General features: G+C 34.4%; 5 protein-coding genes across 6 annotated transcripts; 1 reads left to right on the top strand and 4 right to left on the bottom strand.

The window, feature by feature from the left end:
- Positions 1 to 3,330: 3,330 nt before the first annotated feature.
- Positions 3,331 to 3,858, bottom strand: LOC147926512 (uncharacterized). Its single transcript, XM_087487088.1, has one exon. It carries the CDS (start codon positions 3,856 to 3,858, stop codon positions 3,331 to 3,333), a length of 528 nt encoding a protein of 175 aa, XP_087343214.1.
- A 39-nt stretch (positions 3,859 to 3,897) lies between these two features.
- On the bottom strand, positions 3,898 to 4,802 carry LOC147926511 (uncharacterized). The gene is made up of 2 exons (XM_087487087.1): positions 4,724 to 4,802; positions 3,898 to 4,634 (listed from the first exon to the last, which is right to left on the bottom strand). The coding sequence occupies exons 1-2, from the start codon at positions 4,800 to 4,802 to the stop codon at positions 3,898 to 3,900; spliced, it is 816 nt and encodes a 271-aa protein (XP_087343213.1).
- A 960-nt stretch (positions 4,803 to 5,762) lies between these two features.
- LOC147926510 (uncharacterized) lies at positions 5,763 to 6,353 on the bottom strand. Its single transcript, XM_087487086.1, has one exon. It carries the CDS (start codon positions 6,351 to 6,353, stop codon positions 5,763 to 5,765), a length of 591 nt encoding a protein of 196 aa, XP_087343212.1.
- Positions 6,354 to 7,405: 1,052 nt separating this feature from the next.
- Positions 7,406 to 8,191, bottom strand: LOC147926509 (uncharacterized protein At4g02000-like). Its single transcript, XM_087487085.1, has one exon. The coding sequence runs from the start codon at positions 8,189 to 8,191 to the stop codon at positions 7,406 to 7,408; it is 786 nt and encodes a 261-aa protein (XP_087343211.1).
- A 7,145-nt stretch (positions 8,192 to 15,336) lies between these two features.
- Positions 15,337 to 17,335, top strand: LOC104748389 (glycolipid transfer protein 3-like). 2 transcript variants are annotated; one of them, XM_087489360.1, is made up of 6 exons: positions 15,337 to 15,757; positions 15,982 to 16,037; positions 16,426 to 16,556; positions 16,662 to 16,797; positions 16,916 to 17,059; positions 17,155 to 17,335. In XM_087489360.1, the coding sequence occupies exons 1-6, from the start codon at positions 15,556 to 15,558 to the stop codon at positions 17,188 to 17,190; spliced, it is 705 nt and encodes a 234-aa protein (XP_087345486.1). In that variant the 5' UTR covers positions 15,337 to 15,555; the 3' UTR covers positions 17,191 to 17,335. The 2 variants fall into 2 exon arrangements, with proteins under 2 accessions (XP_087345486.1, XP_087345487.1); XM_087489361.1 differs by lacking the exons at positions 15,337 to 15,757; positions 15,982 to 16,037 and adding an exon at positions 16,109 to 16,303.
- Positions 17,336 to 19,382: the final 2,047 nt, after the last annotated feature.

Genomic DNA, 19,382 nt, shown 5'->3' with positions numbered 1-19,382 from the left:
TTGGTTAACTGATGGTTTCCCGCCAAAATATCGCTTTACGGCTGAGTTATGAAAAACGGGAAAACGAAAGGTCATGTGATGGCTGAGTTATAGTGAGTTTTGGCTGAGTTATCACAAGAAACAATCTGAAAGTAAATGGATGACATATATGACTTTACGGCTGAGTTATAATATTTACGGGAAAACGAAAGGTCATGTGACGGCTGAGTTATAGTGAGTTATGGCTGAGTTATCACAAGAAAAATCTGAAAGTATATAGATGATATATATGATTTTACGGCTGAGTTATAATATTTACGAGAAAACGAAAAGACATGTGATGGCTGAGTTATAGTGAGTTATGGCTGATATAACAAAAAAAAATTTTACTGTTTTTCTTTTATTTAATAACTTTTTAATTAGTTATTTTATTTCTCCTAAATTATTATTTTTTATTATCATTTGAAATGAAAATAGACATATACCTAAATTTAATTCAAAAATGTTATCAATCACTAACAAAACTAATTTTTTGAAGTTGAGTTTGAATAATTATGTCTTATGGTTGATGTACAAGTTTGAGGTATATCCTTTGTAAAATTGTTAACTCAAAAGATTATTCAACATCATGGAAATTTTCATGAGTTAAAGATGTGGTAAGTTGAGTTATCTATTTTTTTTAATTAAAAAAACAAAAAATCAGTTATATAATACAAAACATTATTTTTTTCGTTTTTATTTAATTCATATATCAAGAAAAATAATTTTTACTGTTTTTCTTTTATTTAATAACTTTTTTAATTAGTTATTTTATTTCTCCTAAATTATTATTTTTTTTATCATTTGAAATGAAAATAGACATAGACCTAAATTTTATTCAAAAATGTTACCAATCACTAACAAAACTAATTTTTTTGAAGTTGAGTTTGAATAATCATGTGTTATGGTTGATGTATAAGTTTGAAGTATACCCTTTGTAAAATTGTTAACTCAAAAGATTATTCAACATCATGGAAATTTTCATGAGTTAAAGATGTGGTAAGTTGACTTATCTATTTTTTTAATTTAAAAAACGAAAATTCAGTTATATAATACCAAAAAATTATTTTTTTCGTTTTTGTTTAATTCATATATCAAGAAAAATAATTTTTACTGTTTTTCTTTTATTTAATAACCTTTTTAATTAGTTATTTTATTTCTCCTAAATTATTATTTTTTATTATCATTTAAAATGAAAATAGACATAGACCTAAATATGATAAGATTTTAAATATTATGGCATGCATGTAGTTAATTTTTTAATTTGCAATGTAACAAAGAAGTTTAGTTAACAATGTAACTCAGCCACAACATGAAAAATATTACAGTAATTAAAAAGCAAAAAAAATTGCTACCAAACTCAGCCGCTTCATCAACTGAAAATATGTAACTCAGTCGTATCGTTTGATAAGTCAGCCGTAACTGAATAACATTCTAGTAATTAATCTTTCGCTAATAAGTCAGCCGTCAAATGGCTGAGTTGTCGATAAGTCAGCCTATGACGGCTGAGTTATAGTTTTTTTACTATAACTCAGCCGTAACAACATCTCATAAGTCAGCCGTTTTTCATAACTCAGCCAGGCGGAAAATGTTAACTCAGCCTTGTCGTTGTGATAACTCAGCCAAAATTTTGACAACTCAGACGTGTCGTTGTGATAACTCAGCCAAAATTTTGACAACTCAACCATCGGGTGAAAACTCAGCCGTAACTACAGCTGAGTTATGCGCATAACTCAGCCAGATTTAATAAGTCAGCCAAGGGTTTTGGCTGACTTATGCGCATAACTCAGCCAGATTTTAATAAGTCAGCCGTCCGCTCTTACTCAAATATTTTTCCGATAACTCAGCCGCAACATACCTATAACTCAGCCGCAACATACTATGTAACGCGTTACGGCTGAGTTATGGTTACACGTCAGTGATTTCTGACGTGGCGTCTAACGTGACAATGGCATTTTTGTAATTACATTTTTCCTGTAACATAAAACAGGGGCACGCTGGGTATTTTGAAAATACCCAAAAAATTCTAGTAATAAAAAAGTTTTTTTTGTAGATTATGGTAATATTACCTAAAATGAGTAACATTTGAGTAATTCACCCTTTTTTGAGATACTTGTTGTTTGATTTCACTTGTACGAGTAATAATGTACTTGTATTTGACTCGTTGATGAAAACGACTATTCTTGATTTGAAGTACTTTGTTAAAAAATGATGGACTTATAAGTTATTTCCCTTATCTTTCTATTTGCTACTTGTAAATTACTTGCAAATTATTTTCGTATGTTTTATATATAATAATAACAAGAACGAGTAACTTATAAAACAAACAAGGTACTAATTTTTTTGGTTACGTATTATTTAACTTATATCGTAAATATCTAAATTATACTAGTACTTGTTATTTACTTTGACGATGTATACCTTTTTTTTTTTTTTTTTGTCAAGCACATAAGTGGGTTAATTATATTAAACCGGAACCGAAAGTGGTACGTTACAAACTGATCGGAGAGCTGATTTAGCCAGTTCATCCGCTCGTCGGTTCGACTCACAAAAGAGAAAAAAATTTCATCAAACAAATCCGATAGTTCTAGAATATCATAGAGAATCCCGTAGAGCTCCTTTGATGGAGACTCTGAAGTGATGGCTTTGATCAGCATCTGTGAATCGGAAGCCAGAGAAAATTTTTTGATGCCCAGATCTAGGGCATGTTGGAGCGCCAGAGAGATTGCAATTGCTTCAGCTAAGATCGAGGAGGCTACGTTTGTCGCTGTTGCTTGGTTTGGGGTCTCCGACTGTCAGGAGTGGTCAATCAGGATCCATCCAAAACCCGCCTCCTGGGAATCACCTAGCCATGCTGCATCTGTAAAACATGAAATGGTATCTACACCATGATCTATCGGTTGGGGCTCGCTTCGGGGACCTGCAGCTGGAGGGAGAGTCGATTGGGCTGCGATCCAATCCTTAGCATTGATGACTGCTTGAGTGATAACATCTCGAGGTAAAGCCTGTTTCTGTTTGAAGATCTTTTTATTACGGGTAGCCCAAATATTCCATAGGATCCAGGGGGACAAGGGCTCCTGCGCAATACCCACATGGGATAGATTGATTCCAGCATTAACTAGTTCAAGGCCCATATGTAGGTTGGTGATTTGGCTGGGGACGATTGGAATTTAACCGGTATTTGCTCCCATACCTGGACGGCAAACGAGCAATGGAACAGAAGGTGGAGGGTTGATTCCGCCTGTTGACAATGAGGGCACGATAGGTTCACTCCTCGGGTTTTCAGGTTTTCACCTACTGGTAAGGCTTCATTCATAACTTTCCATAAGAAAATTTAATCTTCAGGAGACATTTAAGGTTCCAGACCTCTTTGTACCAGTTAAAGGAGGGAGGGGCGTGTCTTTGGGTTGGAATATCTTCATCGGTTTTGGAAGCAGCCAAATAGCCTGACTTTGCCGTATAAGTTCCTGAGTTGGTAGGTAGCCAAATGTGACAATCAATGGCTCCTTTTTTACTTGGTCTGATAGCAAGGATTTCTTTTTCGTATGCTGGTAACAATAGCTTGATCTTCTCTTGATCCCAAGTTTTTGAAATGGGATTGAGGAGACTACTAACTTGCATATTAGAAGAATTCTCTGTTTGTGATCCCATGGGGACAATTCTCTTTGAGAGAGAAATCCATGGTTCGTACCACAACAGAGTATCCGCTCCCGTTCCAATGGCTTTTCCAAGATGAGGTTTCAGTAGATCTCGGCCAAGGCAGATGCCTCTCCAACTATGAGAAGCTGAACTTGAGACCGAGCAGTCCAGGAAGGTTGAGGAATGGCAATACTTCCCCATCAGTACTCTTGCGAGTAGACTGTCTGGTTTAGTCAGGATTCACCAACTAACCTTTGCGAGAAGGGCATCATTAAAGTTAGGTATATCACGAAAACCTAGACCTCCATCACTCTTTGTTTTTGTTAGCTTAGACCATGCCACCCAACTGATCTTCTTATTTTCTTTAGAGGAGTCCCACCAGAACCTCGTTAGAAGTGATTGGATACGCTTAGCGAGAGATCTTGGTATTTTGAAGCAGGACATAGTATAAGTAGGCATAGAGGAGAGCACAGATTTTAGCATTGTGGCTTTTCCTATAGTGGAAAGTGGTCTTGCAGCCCAACTCCGAGCTCTTTGTCGGATGCGATCAGTAACCAGGTTAAACATATCTTTCTTTCTTTTTCCAAAAAACTCTGGGAGTCCCATGTATTTGCCTAACCCTCCTACCTTTTGGATCCCCATAATTGGCTGAGCCCTCTCCTTCACCATCTCTGGTGTTTGAGCAGAGAAGGTAATGGCTGACCTGGATTTGTTTATCAGTTGTCCAGATGCTTGTTCGTATTTGTGGATGATACTCAATAATATTTTACATCTTTGTTGGTCTGATCTACAGATGAACATCGTATCATCAGCAAATATGAGATGATTGACTCGAGGACTTCCCAAAGCCACACGAATACCCGGTAAAGTGCCCTCTATCTGAGCTTTGCGGAAAGACCCGAGAGAACTTCGCTGCAAAGGATAAAGAGGTAAGGGGAGAGAAGATCCCCTTGTCTGATTCCTCTTGACGGAGAAACCTGTCCTTAGGCAAATCCATTAAGAAGGAATGAGTAGGAAACAGTTGACACTCACTGCATGACCCATCAGATCCATTTCTCGTGAAAACCCATCCTTTCCATGACTGATCGAACAAACTCCCACTCCAGCATATCATAGGCTTTGCTCATGTCCATTTCAACGGCCATGTAGCACCGTTCTTTAGCTCCCGAAGTTTTAAGGTAATGTAAGCTTTCATGTGTGATCAATACATTGTCAGTGATGGCCAGCTGAGGTACAAAAGCTGATTGATTCTCGGATATTATTGTATGTAAAAAAGGTTGGAGACGACGTGAAAGGAGCTTGGAGATAATCTTATAGAAGACTGAGCAAAGGGTAATAGGTCTATAGTCCACCATTGCTTTGGGACTTTGTATTTTCGGGATCAATCTTATATGTGTATGGTTCACGCCTGTGATTGGAGCATCAGTGGAGAAGAAGGCTTGCACCTCAGATACTACTTGAGCACCAATGGTACTCCAATGGGACTGGAAAATCCCGCAGAGAAACCATCCGGACCAGGTGCCTTATCAGCATGAATTGCGAAGCAGGCTTTTTCACTTTTTCATAAGTTGGTATTTGTATTAATGCTTCATTTGTGACTGATGAAATAGAGGGTTGGATAGCTTCATGGGTGAGAGAAGAGTGATCACCTTCGTGAGATGTAAAGAGTTTTGTGAAGTATTCAGAGATAACTGACAAAATCTTCCCTTCTTCATAATGAGGTAGGCCATCATCGTCCTCTATTACAGAGAATTTATTCACTGTTGTTCTTCCTCTGGTGATCGCATGAAAAAAACCAGAGTTTTGATCACCAAGTGCAAGCCAGAGATTTCTGCTTCTTTGTTTCCAAAAGTCTTCATCTGCTTTGTAGGCTTTCAAAAGAGCAAGATTGACAATGGATATGGCAGAGGTTTCCGTCTCCTGATCAGACATTAGATCATCCAGCTTTTGTCTAAGTTTCTCAATCACCTTCTGGCTGTTGTGGTGCTTCTACTTTGTCCAGGTAATAATTTTACGACAACATCGGGTTATCTTCTCCTCAACCGTTTCACACTGGTTATACAACCAAGCAGCTTCGATTAGGTCATGAATTTCATCATTGCCTTTTAATCTTCTGTCATACCTAAAAATTCCTTTTCTCTTCTTTTTGTGAGGTCGAGACAGGTGAGAAGTGGTCTATGATCCGACCCCTCAAAACGCAGATAAGTGTTGTGGCTAAATGGGAACATCTCTGCCCAGGCGCTATTAGACATAGCCCTATCTAGTCTACAGTGGACTAGATGTTCATGTCTCATACCCCTCCAGGACATGAAATTCCCTGAATGGCGAAGGTCATAGAGGTCGCATGAGGACATAAGGGAGTGGATGTCCACGAAAGATCCTTCATGTCTCACCGGGCCACCTTGTTTTTCAGAAGCTTCTGTAATGTCATTGAAGTCCCCCGTAAGGAACCAAGGGTCCTCTCTCGTGGAGCCTAACACAATAAGTTGATCCCAAAGGACCGTTCTCTTCGATCTATCTGGTTCTCCATAGAGGAAAGTGGCATAAAACGTTTTTTCTGCAGATTTTACCCGGGTATCAATGAAGTTCGCGCAGGAGCAGAGGATTGTTAGCTCAACATCCATCTTCCAGTATAGAGCAAGGCCACCTCCTCCAGGACTGTGAGGAGAGACTAGATGATGAGATGGAAAACGCATCCATTGTAAAGATTTTTCCCACAAATTCGTTTGGATTTTTTGTTTCCATGAGGAATAAGATATCTGGTGAGATGGTGGAGTGTATCTCACGAATACGCTGGCTTGTTATGGGATTTCCCAACCCACAACAATTCCAGCTCAGAAGAAGGAAGAGGATTTGGTGGACTGTGAAAATCTACCTTTTTCCTTACCATTGCCGGTATAAAGGTTCCACTGGGAGCTCCTAATGATTTGAATTCTTGTGGGGTCCTTTTGGTGGTCTGTGGGTGGTTGAATCTCCCGGAACAGATCTTTTTGAAGTAGATACACGTTGGTGAGTGGCTTTCTTTGGGGAACCATTAGCCAAATTTCTCTTTTAACTTTTTGCTCCTAATAGCTTCATTGTTTGTTTGGCAGCAGGTTTGGCTAGAGGAGGTCTTCCTCTTCCTCGCTTAATTGTAGCTCCAGATTCAACCGGTGGAAGAGGGTTAAGATCGCTTAACGAGGGCTTTGGAAGATTCAAGTTAAGAGGCTCTAGGGTGTTTTTGGAGCTTGGACAGGATTCGAGAAAGTGGAAGCTTGGATTATTTTATCTGCAATATCAGACATCAGGTTTCTTGCCTCCGCTTGAATAACTCGTTGTTTCCTAGCTGCACTCTCAGTAGGATCAACACATGTTATGTATTGCACCGTTACTTCGCAAAGTTCACTCATTACATGATCTTTTGAACGTACAACACGAGGCGGGGTTTTCTCCAATAGCTCACGGGTTATACCACCAAAAGTTAGCCCTGGGGGTGGGGGTGTAACAAGATCCTGATCCACTTGATCCCTCTCAAGTGGAGGACGACGTGGTCTTGAAGAATCTGATCTTTCAACATGGGGTTCCTCCAAAGAGGGGGTCCTTTCTCTCCACTTGAGGTTCTGCTTCGAGCGACCGAAATAGTCTCGTGATTGGTGGGATCGAGAGTGGAACTCTCGACTAGATCTCGCCCACGGTAGGGATGGGTTCTTTCAGGTAACCTTCTATGGGCTTTAATCTCCCTGTGCCTAGAGGATCGAGATGTGGCAGGTTATCGGCCACTGATCTCTGACTGACCCGGCGTTTCTCTCGGTGCTCTGAAGTTATCCCAAGGTGTGTAGTAATTTCTAGAAACTGACTTAGACCGTGAGTTTTGAGACAGGGGGTTTGGCAGGGGCTCTTCCTTTGCATGTTGTAAACCCGGACAGTTCTTTCTCTCATGGGTAAGGCGGTAGCAAAAGGAGCAGTGGTTTTTGAGATTCTTGTAATCAAGGGTTACCAAGGTCTCACTACCATCTGGGAACTCCACGATGGTATCCTTAATAATAGGTTTGAGTCCATCGACAAATACTCTTATTTTTGCAGACTCATTAGTAATTTCCATCTCCTCCCCAATGGTTTGGAGCATTTCCTCTTGCCAGGAATGATTAGGGAGACCTTGGACTTCAATCCAGAAAGGTAATGTGGAGGGGTAAGTATCAGAGATAATGGGTTCCCATTTTTGGAGAATCACCATCCATTGGTCAAAATGGTAAGGTCTGTTTTTAATAACTTTTTGCATATCCTCTTCGTACTCAAAGCTAAACTGGAAACAGCCACGACCGAGGTTAGATCCGGTTGCTCGGCCTTTCAGGTTCCAGCGGTTTTCAAGGAAAGGGAATAGAGACCAGAGTCTTTGGGCAGACGGGTTGGTTAAGCGTCCCATAAGGATGAGGGCATTAGTTTCTATCAGAGCCGAGGTATCCAGTTCCGGAGCTCTGATTCTTCTTCGGGTTAGTGGAGCAAAACCCGCATCGATCTCCTTTCCTTTCATGGAATAGGGGATTCTCTTCGACATGGTGTGAGAGGATACAATTTTCACAAGAAGGAAAGTAGTCGACACAGTGAGGATACGGTTGGGGGTTGCAAGGTTTAATAGGTTTACAAGCTTTCTAGTAAGGTTACACAGGTTGAGAAGGGTTACGCAAGTTTAGTAAGAAGAGGGAATGGATATCATATCGTGGGAAGAGAGTTCCTTCAGAGATTCAGAGGTTGGAATGTAAGGCACAGTCGAAAAAATGGATTCCGGTGAAGAAATGGCTCCGGCGAACTTTTGAAACCCAGTGGTTAAAGCCATTAAAAAACCGTTGGATATTTCTGTTTTTAGTAGAAAAGAGTATGTAAGATCCGGTTTTTTGAAAGTTGACTTCTTCTTTGGGAGTACATCGGTATTTGGGCCTGGGAAAGAATTTTATATGATAGTTTTTTTCCTACGATTTATCGACGATGAATACCTATGTTTTCAAAACTGATATGAGGATGATCTATAATACTTATTGTGCCCAACCCTAAAACCGACGGATAATCGTAATTTCGAGGTGAGAAACTTTTATGCTAAAACCATTAAAAAAAAAAAAAAGTAAAGTAGACCTAAATAATAAAATAACAAAGACTGAAACTTAGGAGGGTGTATTCAACTTGACATTTTAAGTGATTTGTGTAAAAGTTACAAATCCTATGTTATTCAATCATGAATTTTAAAAAGTCTCATGAAATTCACTGTTATTGAACTGACAATTTAAAAATCTACTGTAAAATCAACTGTTATTCAAAACAGTTTGTGGATTTGGATGTTAATAAGTTTTAGGGATTCTGGAAGATTTGAAAGGATCTGTTTAGTTAAAAATACAGAAATCCAAATCTCATAATTTTAGGTGGGATTTGAAATTTTTTTACCATAAATCATATCAACTTCCCTAAAATCTATTAAAATTTCAAATTTTCTAAATCTCATAAAATTCTCCAAAGTCATTGATTCAATACACCCTTCTTATTAATACGAGACACCAAATCAAAGAAAATCGGAATCTAACCAAATTTATGGTTATTTCTTAGTATTATCTCGGTATTTTGTCTTGAGATGTGCGTGATCAAGCGAAAAAATAATCATTTAGGTTAAGGCATTTAATACGTGCCAAAGGAAATCATTTAACATGACATGATAGTTTAGATAAAGATAAGTCTTGATTAAGAAAACCAAATGAGGATAATTTTTTAAAAATATCTCTAATTACGACATTTGACCTATAAATTAAACTCCTTAACTGCTCCACTTTCTCCATGTACATTTGCACACAAAACGACATGCTGACACGTGTATGTATCTTTATATATAATGTATGTGTAATGTGTGTGTACATGCATGTGGGGTTGTATTTGATGATGTACATATGTAAATTACTCTATTAATCGTTTTTAAAATGGTTTTGTGCAAAAAAACTCTCTAACTAATTTTTATTACAAGAAAAATCCTTCAGGTCAGAAAATGCATGTCAATATCTCTAACTCTAAAGTCACCTGCAATGCAACCCTTCCCCATATCGATGACGTGCCATTCGTCTATACCATTTAAAAACCTAATAGTAGTCAAAACGACACCGTTTTTCTACTTTTGGAAACGACACAAAATCGAATATCTCTATCATTTTAAAGTCTCAAAACGACAAAGTCAAACATGTTCTGTGTCGTTTTTGCATAAAAACCTAATAGTAGTCTCAAAACGACACAAAATCTAACATGTTCTTTGTCGTTTTTGAGACTTTTTAAATAATAGAGATGTTAGACTTTATGTCATTTTCAAGAGCAGAAAAAACGGTGTTGTTTTGACGTAATGTTAGGTTTTTAAACGTTATAGATAGATACCACGTCATCGATAAGGGGAAAGGCTGTATTGCGGATGACTTTAGAATTGGAGGAATTGACTTGTATTTTTTAGATCTGGAGGGTTTTCTTGCAAAAAAAAAATTAGTTGGAAGGTTTTTTTGCATAAAACCCTTTTTAAAAAGCTGTTCACAATATTTGCTATCGGTTTCTTTTTTTTGGTTGATTACAATAAATAACGATAGTTCATGCCTTCTTGGTAATTGAAATTTTGAAACAATCATGAGAAAAGTTTTACTCCCTTTGTTTCGTATTAAGTGCCAGTTTAGGATTTTTCACACATATTAAGAAAATCATTAAATTTTATATTTTACCCTTTATTAATATATTATATAATTTTTTCTATTGGTCAATACATTAAATTAGTAGAGATAAAATTGGAAAATTTACCAAATATCTACATTGAAAATACAAAATGATATTTATTTGAAACAAAATTTTCAGTCTGAAATGATGTTTAACATGAAATAAAGGGAGTATTATTGAGCCAAATGAGTTTTACAATAGGTCAATAAGAGCCAAATGGTGTTTGTTTCTTCCCTCTATTGTAAAAAATATAAAATATTGTAAATAAAAGTAAGAATTTTTTTTAAATAGAAAATAAAAATATATTATTTAATAATTAGTTAAATTACAATTTAATCATCATTAAAAGACCATGTAACTTAAAAAATAAATAGTACATCAAAAATCTTCATAAAAATTTGTAAAACATTTTGTGAAGTGAAATAATTTTTTTTCTCAAAACATCTTACATTATGAAAGAGAGAATATTGATCAATGGCAATCACAAAAAAAAACAATATATATATATATATATATATATATATATATATATTGGTCTCTATCTAGAGGTCTGTAACATGGCGACCAACTACCGGTTTATTTATTTTTATGTATTAAAGTTATATGATTTTAAATTTTCGAGCTGCAAAATTGCCAAATAGGATTTTAGGATTACGAGTTAAGCCATTCTATGATTTCATTTGCCATAAAATTTTTGAGGACGGTAATATTTCTTCTAGAAAACATAGTCAGAAAAATGAGACTACATTTAACATTTTTAAAATTTATAATAATGCATCAAGATAATACTATATAGTATTATTTCTGGTGATATAGAGAGTCATGTTAATTGTATAGAAAATTTTTTTTTTTTGCCAGCTGTATAGAAATTTTTATGTGCACATTATTTTTAGTAAATCGAGGTATTATATATTCTACCTCTCTGGTTCAAAAGGAGTAACGGACTTAATTATGGTCTGTTGGTTTAATAAATACTCCCTCCGTTTCACAAAGAGTGTCATTTTGGAGATTTTTTTTGTTTCACAAAGATTGTCACTTTACAATTCCAATGCATTATTTTATATTTCTAATGCATCTTTTACCTTAGATTTCCTTGTTTTACCCTTAATTATAACTAAAATACTCTATTAAAAACTTATTAAATAAGGGCATATATGTATATTTCAATGTTTTCTTAATTTGTGTGAAAAGTGTCAGAGTGACACTCTTTGTGAAACGGAGGGAGTATTGAACTTTTGGCTATCGAATGTGTATGAACAATACTTGGTTCACCTCTACGAGTGAACCTCTCCTTTCACCCCCTTATAAAATAAGGAAATAAAATATGTATATATTATTCTAAAATTAAAAAAATTTAAACCGCTCTGTAATAAACCCAAACCGACATATATAAAATCTAAACCCTAACCATCTCATTTGTGAATCCAAACCGATATAAAATTTTGTTCTACTTGTAAAATCTAAACCCTAACCATATCATTTGTGAACCCAAACCGACATATAATTTTGTTCTAATTGTGAAATCTAAACCCTAACATCTCACTTATGAACCCAAACCGACATATAATTTTGTTCTACTTGTAAAATCTAAACCCTAACCATCTCATTTGTGAACCCAAACCGACATATAATTTCATTCTAATTGTAAAATCTAAACCCTAGCCACCTCATTTGTAAACCCAAACCGACATATAATTTTGTTTTAGTTGTAAAATTTAAACCCTAACCACTTCATTTGTAAACCCAAACCGACATATAATTTTATTCTAATTTTAAAAATCTAAACCAATCCAATATTTAAATTTCCTTAATTAAAAGTATACAGAATTTGTTTCCTTAATTTGATTTGCTTTTTAATTTAATTTTGATTTATTTTTTAAATAAAATATTAGATAGAAGATTCTGATTAGCTGAGAGAAGAGGGGGTGAATGGAGAGGTTCAACCCTAGGGGTGAACTTAAGTATTTTTCAATGTGTATATATAGACCACCCAATGCCATCTTATGACTCCCTAGAGGCTAGAGCCATCTAAAAACAATGATACTTAGCTTATTAGACGTTGAGATTGCCTTCTATTCAACGGTAATGTATTGCATAATTAACGTTACTATAACGTATTCGAGCTGAGTTGTATTTAGAATTTTATGTTGATGTTTCTTGCATAAATCCTTTCTATTGAAATCCACAAGAACCTTGGTAATTATGTTTCTGGGAATTAGCATTGTCTACTTTGGAACATGAGACCATTTCTTTTTTTCCTCCAGTCAATAAAATGAAATTAAATGCAAGTTTACTACTACTACTACTACTAGACTTGCAAGCTAATTACTAATTAGTAACAGTTGGTTGTTAATGGCAAGTTCCTAAACTTATTTAGTTAAACAACATTGGACTAGCAAATTATCGACGCTACCTGGATCATTGACATATACTTCTTATGTTTCACAAAGAGTGTCATTTTGACACATTTCATACAAATTAAGAAAACATTAAAACATACATATATACCTTGATTTAATAAATGTTTAATGGGTAAATTTAGTTATAGATTAAGGATAAAACTAGGAAATCTAATATAAAAAATGCATTAGAAATATGAAATAATGTATTGGAATTGTAAAATGATATTCTTTGTGAAACAAAGAAAAATCTCCAGAATGACACTCTTTGTGAAACAGATGGAGTATCCCTATATAAGTAAAAGAGAAGTACAAAAGTGCTTCCGGGTTGGGTCAATTTCACAAAATAACCCGAAATTAAGGGAGTCGGATTCGGGTAAAAAAGATCCGCAATGTTATAATGGGTTATCGGATTTTTTAAAAAATAAATCATAAAATAAATCATAAATGTAAACATCAAAAAATTCTCCCAGAAATAAACCATAATAGTTAAGATAATATATATTTTCCTACAATTTAGGAAACTAACAAACATACATAATTAATGTTTATTTTAAATTTATTGATATTAAATCGGACTATCAATCAGTAAGATCTCAATCTCTTATATATGTAAACTAATTTAATTTTCATTATATATTAGTATATACTTCCGAAATTAGATTCCAATTTAATATAATTCATAAATAATGATAATCCAATTAAATAATTATAAAAATCTGAAAAATAAATTTTAAATTATATAACTATACAAAAACGAAAATACTAATGAGAATTAATGAGATGTTTATAATTACATAAATATTATCTATCAATTTTGTTATCATTCTTAATATGTATAATAAAAAATACTAATGATAATTTAGAAAAAGATACGGAAAGATGTTATGAGATTTTCACATATCTCTATCAAATTTGAGTTGCCTAAAAACCAGAAAACGTTTGTAACATTAGTATAATTTATGCAAAATTATTGTTCAATTTGGAAACAACCAATAAATACAGTTTAGCAACCATATACGCTTAGATTTCAAAGATTTTCACTTATCTCTATCAATTTGAACAATAATTTTTCTGATGTTTTTATTTATTTATGATTTTATTTACTATATTCATGTATTTTTATCCAATATGATATATGTTAATTTTTTTAATTTTAATTTTACTGGAACATCAAAATCATTGTGAATCTATCAAACTCATATGTTCTTATGTGATACGGGTATATACAAAATTTTATTTAATATTTTCTAATTATGATGTTGATTACGACTATCAAACTCAATTATGAATTTGATTAATATTTTTAATTGTATTCAGGACATATGAATGAAGCATTACAAAAATTATCAAATTACTATATTGTTGTTATGTGAATCTGGTATATACATAATTTAACTTAATCTATGAACTATTTTACATTTTTGTAAATAATTTGACTTAATATATGAACTATATTAATACTTTTATTTTTTATCCGTTTCCAAGAGAATCTAAAGAAGAAACCTGTAAAGATATATCCTAAGCAAAACTCATTAACATAAAAAAAAAAAAAAAAAACCAGAGTTAGAAAATTCTAAAAACACAAAATAATAGATAATTATGATATAATGAAAATAGTGGGATTAATTAGTAGTTCAGGGTTTTATTTATTTAATTTGTTTTCAGTTCAAGAAATATGATTTTAATATTTTTAAAAAGAGTCAATGATAAATTTTTGGCTTTAATGTTTTGCTAAATTTCAAATTAGATAAATTTGAGTAAATGATAACTGTTTTGCTAAATTTGAGTAAATTATAAATTAGACTAACATTTTTGGGTAAATGATAAATTATTCTTATGGTTCATCACATTATACATATTAGTGTAACTTTTACAAACGGAATATTTTATAATATTTTATGTAGATTCCTATTTTCTACTACTAAAATGATCAAATTGAATTATCTATTTTTTGTGTTGTTAGTACTTTTCTAAACTTTTTAATATTTATTTTATCAAAACTAATTTTATTACCATTTACTCTTTTTTCCCCTACAATTCTTTTATCAAACTCATTACACAAATATATGATTTATTGTAATTGACTGTAAAAAAAACTAAAAATGAAAATATATGATATTTTAATCTATTAATATCATATATATACTAATAAACAATCCCCCGCACTGTAGTGCGGGTCCGATTCTAGTATACTATTATACTGTATCAACTATCAAGCTTCATTCATTTTCTATTTAAAAATTTTCAAGGCTTTTTACAATAATTGACTATTAAAAAATACAAAAATTATTTTATAAAATAAATTTAGTTTTTAGTATGTATGAAAATCTGGAACCATCAATTTTTGTTCAAGAGAGTAAGTATAAAATACAAAAAAAAAAAAAAAAGAGTAAGTAAGTATAAAATAGTAGGAATAATTTCTCTAACAATTTGTGTAATTATGGAAAGTAAACAATTCAAACAAATAAATAAGAGTAATAAACAAAACTGATAAAAAACCAATAACGATAGCATTAGCAAGGTCAAGCATAGGGGTCACCAATCACCATCATCTCGATAAGAGAATCTCAAAAAAAATTATCATCTTATTAAGGGAAACTTCTACTAAGTACATAGGTAGTATTTTATTGGATAAATATAATTAACAAATATCCCGGATTCAAACACACAAAAATAGAGAGAACCAATAGCCGATTAGATTATAAATAGCCGAACTCCCTGATATATGTTGGTTAAGTAGAGGCATTACACACATAGTCGAGAAAGGTAGAGAATAAAATAATTGCAAACAAAGATGAAACGAAAGAGATGTGAAATGGAAGAGACAACCAAGAAGAAGAAGATGACAGAGATTGGATCTGCCATTGAAGAACTCTCTGTTCTCTCCATAGCAAAGACCACAATAGTTACCGCCGAAACCGAAGCCACTACAAACATCATCAATTTACCTTTAAAGCCTCTCCTCTCTTTCTGCAGATTAATCGTCCAAGTTCTTGGTAATTTTTTATGCCATTTTTTTTTCTTTTTAAAATATATAAACTTTGATATTCTAAAACCAAATGAGAAATATTGTTTTGCTTAATATATCAAAGTTGTTAATTATTTATTAAGTTAACATGATTATTACGAATCTACCTCTTAGCTAATGTTTGGTTTTCTTGAATTAAAGCATAACTAGCTCCTCCAATGGTTGTCCTGAAACTTTGTTGATTGATTGCAGATAAGATTGGCCCGACAATGGCTGTTCTCCGACAAGACATTGATCAAAATATTCAAGTAATTAGTTTTGTCTCTATTATAATAATATTAATATTATATACGTACATCATTTTCAATGCTCGTAAGCTCTTGCGTAACTCACTTTAAATTATTATATAAGTACATTTTTTTATCTAGTACTACATTTTTCCCTAGTTACCTGATGCAGTGTATAATTAACTAGTAAGCATGATTAGAAACCATTGATGTTTCGACTCGCCACCCAAGAATTTTTCATCTCTTTCGACAAGAGGACCCATCTACACCTTTACGTAGCTTTCAGGGTCATTTTCGTTATACAGTCTCTTCGATTGAATGGACCTGATTTTTTCTTATCAACCTATTCTGTTTATTGAGTTTTTTTTTTTTTTTTATAATTGTTTTCTTAAAACTGTTCTGTTTATAGAGGCTAGAGAAGATGTGGGAATCTGATCCTCTTTTGTACTCAAATTTGGTTGAGATACTGAGACAAGAAGCGAAGGAGGGATCCTCTAGGAAACCTAAAAGCTGTAGCAGAGCTGCTCTTTGGCTAACGAGGTACGTACCATTTAAATAGTACATATAAATTAATATAACCCAAAAAAAAATGACGATGAACTAATTACATTTGTTTTGTAACTATTGCAATCCCGAACTATTTAGAGCGATGGATTTTACGTTAGCGCTATTGCAACGGTTGGTGAAGGACATGTCACAGAACATGGAACAAGCCATAGAAGAGTCTTATAATTTGACTATAAAACCATGGCATGGATGGATCTCTTCTGCTGCTTTTAAGGTAATTATTATTTACAATGTTCATTATAATAATTAAATCTCGAGTATATTTAGAAAAAAAACAAATTATTCTAAAACACAAATTCGTGGTATATATGCGTATGTGTTTGTCCGAAAAGGTGGCTCTTAAACTGGTTCCAAACAACAGCACATTCATCAATGTGCTTGCGGGAAAAGACGAGACTCATCAAATGGTCCAAGATGATATAACAAGTCTAATTTCATTGCTCATTCCACTTCTAAACCAACTTCATTCTATTTTGGTAAGATTTATAATTTCCTTTTCTGCAATAGTTTTTATGCATGTATTTCTTTAAGATTAATTTTGATTTTGATTTATTTTCTTTGGGGTACGTAGGAATTATACGAAGTGAGCAAACTAAAGTCGCCGTGAGAAAGAGAACTGAAGAAAAAGGACTGAAGGGTATAGTTTTGGTTGTAACAAAGTCTAACGTGTAGCATCACTTCTTCGATGAGTTTTATAAATTTCTCTTTTTAATGAGTTATTTATCTATGTTGGATAATTCCAACTTGTGGAAGAAGCTATCTCCTAGGAAGTTGCCAAAAGAGATAGAATAGGAAAAGGAAAAGTTCCTAAGATTAATAAATTGTAATATGTTAATTCTAATAGGTTTAGGAAAATAAGAAACCTATAAATATAAGAGTCTAAGGAGAGGTGTTCCATAAGACTTGAGAGAGAGATTTAGTTTTTGACACTACTCTAACATGGCATGCACGGTTGGGACATGTAAGTGTTGGAGTGATGAACAATATGGTGAGACAGGGAATGGTTGTTGGAATGCCACAATCTGTTCATGAGAAGAATGTGTGCACTGCGTGTTTAGTCGGAAAACAGACCAGAGCTGTGTTTCCTACTGCAACATCCTTTCGAGCAGCTCAAGCTTTGGAGCTGATTCATGGTGATTTGTGTGGACCAATCTCTCCACCGACACCAGCTAACAACCGGTATGTCTTCGTCCTTATTGATGATTTTTCGAGATACATGTGGACAATGCTATTGAAGGAGAAAAGCGAGGCTTTCGATCGGTTTAAAAGGTTTAAGGAAGGAATTGAGAAGCAGACATGTTTGTCTATCAAAACCTTTCGCACCGATAGGGGAGGAGAGTTCACCTCGCTTGAGTTCAACCGGTTCTGTGAAGGAAATGGAGTCTCTAGACATTTAACTGCACCATATACTCCTCAACAAAATGGTGTAGTTGAAAGAAGAAACCGCACATTAATGGAGATGACAAGAAGCTTGCTTAAGGCTATGAATCTGCCGAATGAACTATGGGGAGAGGCCGTACGTCATTCAACATATCTGATTAATCGAGTTCCTACCAAAGCTTTAGCGGGTCAGACTCCATATGAAAGTTTCACGACGAGAAAACCTAACATCGAGCATCTACGAGTGTTTGGCTGTGTTGCTTATGCTAAGATCATTGGACCACATCTTAAGAAGTTAGATGACAGGTCGAGAACTTTGATCAATCTAGGGACAGAACCAGGTTCGAAAGCTTATAGGCTGTATGATCCATTTACAAGGAAAGTGTTTGTAAGCAGAGACGTCGTGTTCGACGAGACAAAAGTTTGGGATTGGTCGACTGCAGAAAACCAAACCAATGGAGAACCAGGAAGGTTTAAACTATCTCGTGGTGGGTTTGTAGAAGAAGGAAACGAAGAGGAGAACAATCACGATGACAATGTCGAGCATCATGAACCGGAACAAGAACCTGCAAACCAAGAAGAAGAGATAGAAGATGAACAAAACGTGGATCAAGTAGGTGAAACTCAGCAAGTTGTCACCAGATATGGACGTGTTATCAACAAACCTCGATACCTCAATGATTATGTACTACTAGCTGAACTAGAGAGTGAACAACTTCTGCTTACCATAGGTGGTGAACCAGAGTCTGTTTCTGAAGCTTTAAGTTTGCAAGAATGGGTTAAAGCGATGAAGGCTGAGCTGGAGTCAATCGCTAGAAATAAAACGTGGGAGCTAGTTGAGAAGCCGGATGGTGTTAAACCAATAGGGTTGAAGTGGGTGTATAAAATCAAGAAGAAAGCGGATGGATCATTGAACAAGTTCAAGGCAAGACTTGTAGCAAAAGGTTATGTACAACAACAAGGAGTAGACTTTGAAGAAGCATTTGCACCTGTAGCACGAATTGAAACTATTCGACTACTCATTGCTATCGCAGCTTCGAAGGGATGGGAGATTCATCACCTTGATGTGAAAACCGCATTCTTGAATGGTGACTTAAACGAGCTGGTTTATGTGTGCCAACCCGAAGGCTTTGTTAAGAGAGGACAAGAGGATCGAGTGTACAGACTACATAAGGCGTTGTATGGTCTACGTCAAGCTCCAAGAGCTTGGAACGTGAAGCTTGATCATGTTCTGAAGAAGATGAGTTTTAAGAGATGCATCAAGGAGCCTACTGTGTATCTTAAGAGCGACAAGAATGAAAGACTGGTGGTGGCAATCTACGTTGATGACTTGTTTGTGACAGGAACTTCGCAAAGAGTCATTGATCAGTTCAAAAAGGATATGTCAAGAGAGTTTGAGATGTCAGATCTCGGCAAGTT

This window comes from Camelina sativa, chromosome 15 (genome assembly GCF_030686135.1).
Source record: "Camelina sativa cultivar CO46 ecotype springtype chromosome 15, ASM3068613v1".
NCBI lineage: Eukaryota > Viridiplantae > Streptophyta > Magnoliopsida > Brassicales > Brassicaceae > Camelina > Camelina sativa.
The sequence above is the reverse complement of the archived record's forward strand: the minus strand, read 5'-3'. Positions and strand labels throughout refer to the sequence as shown.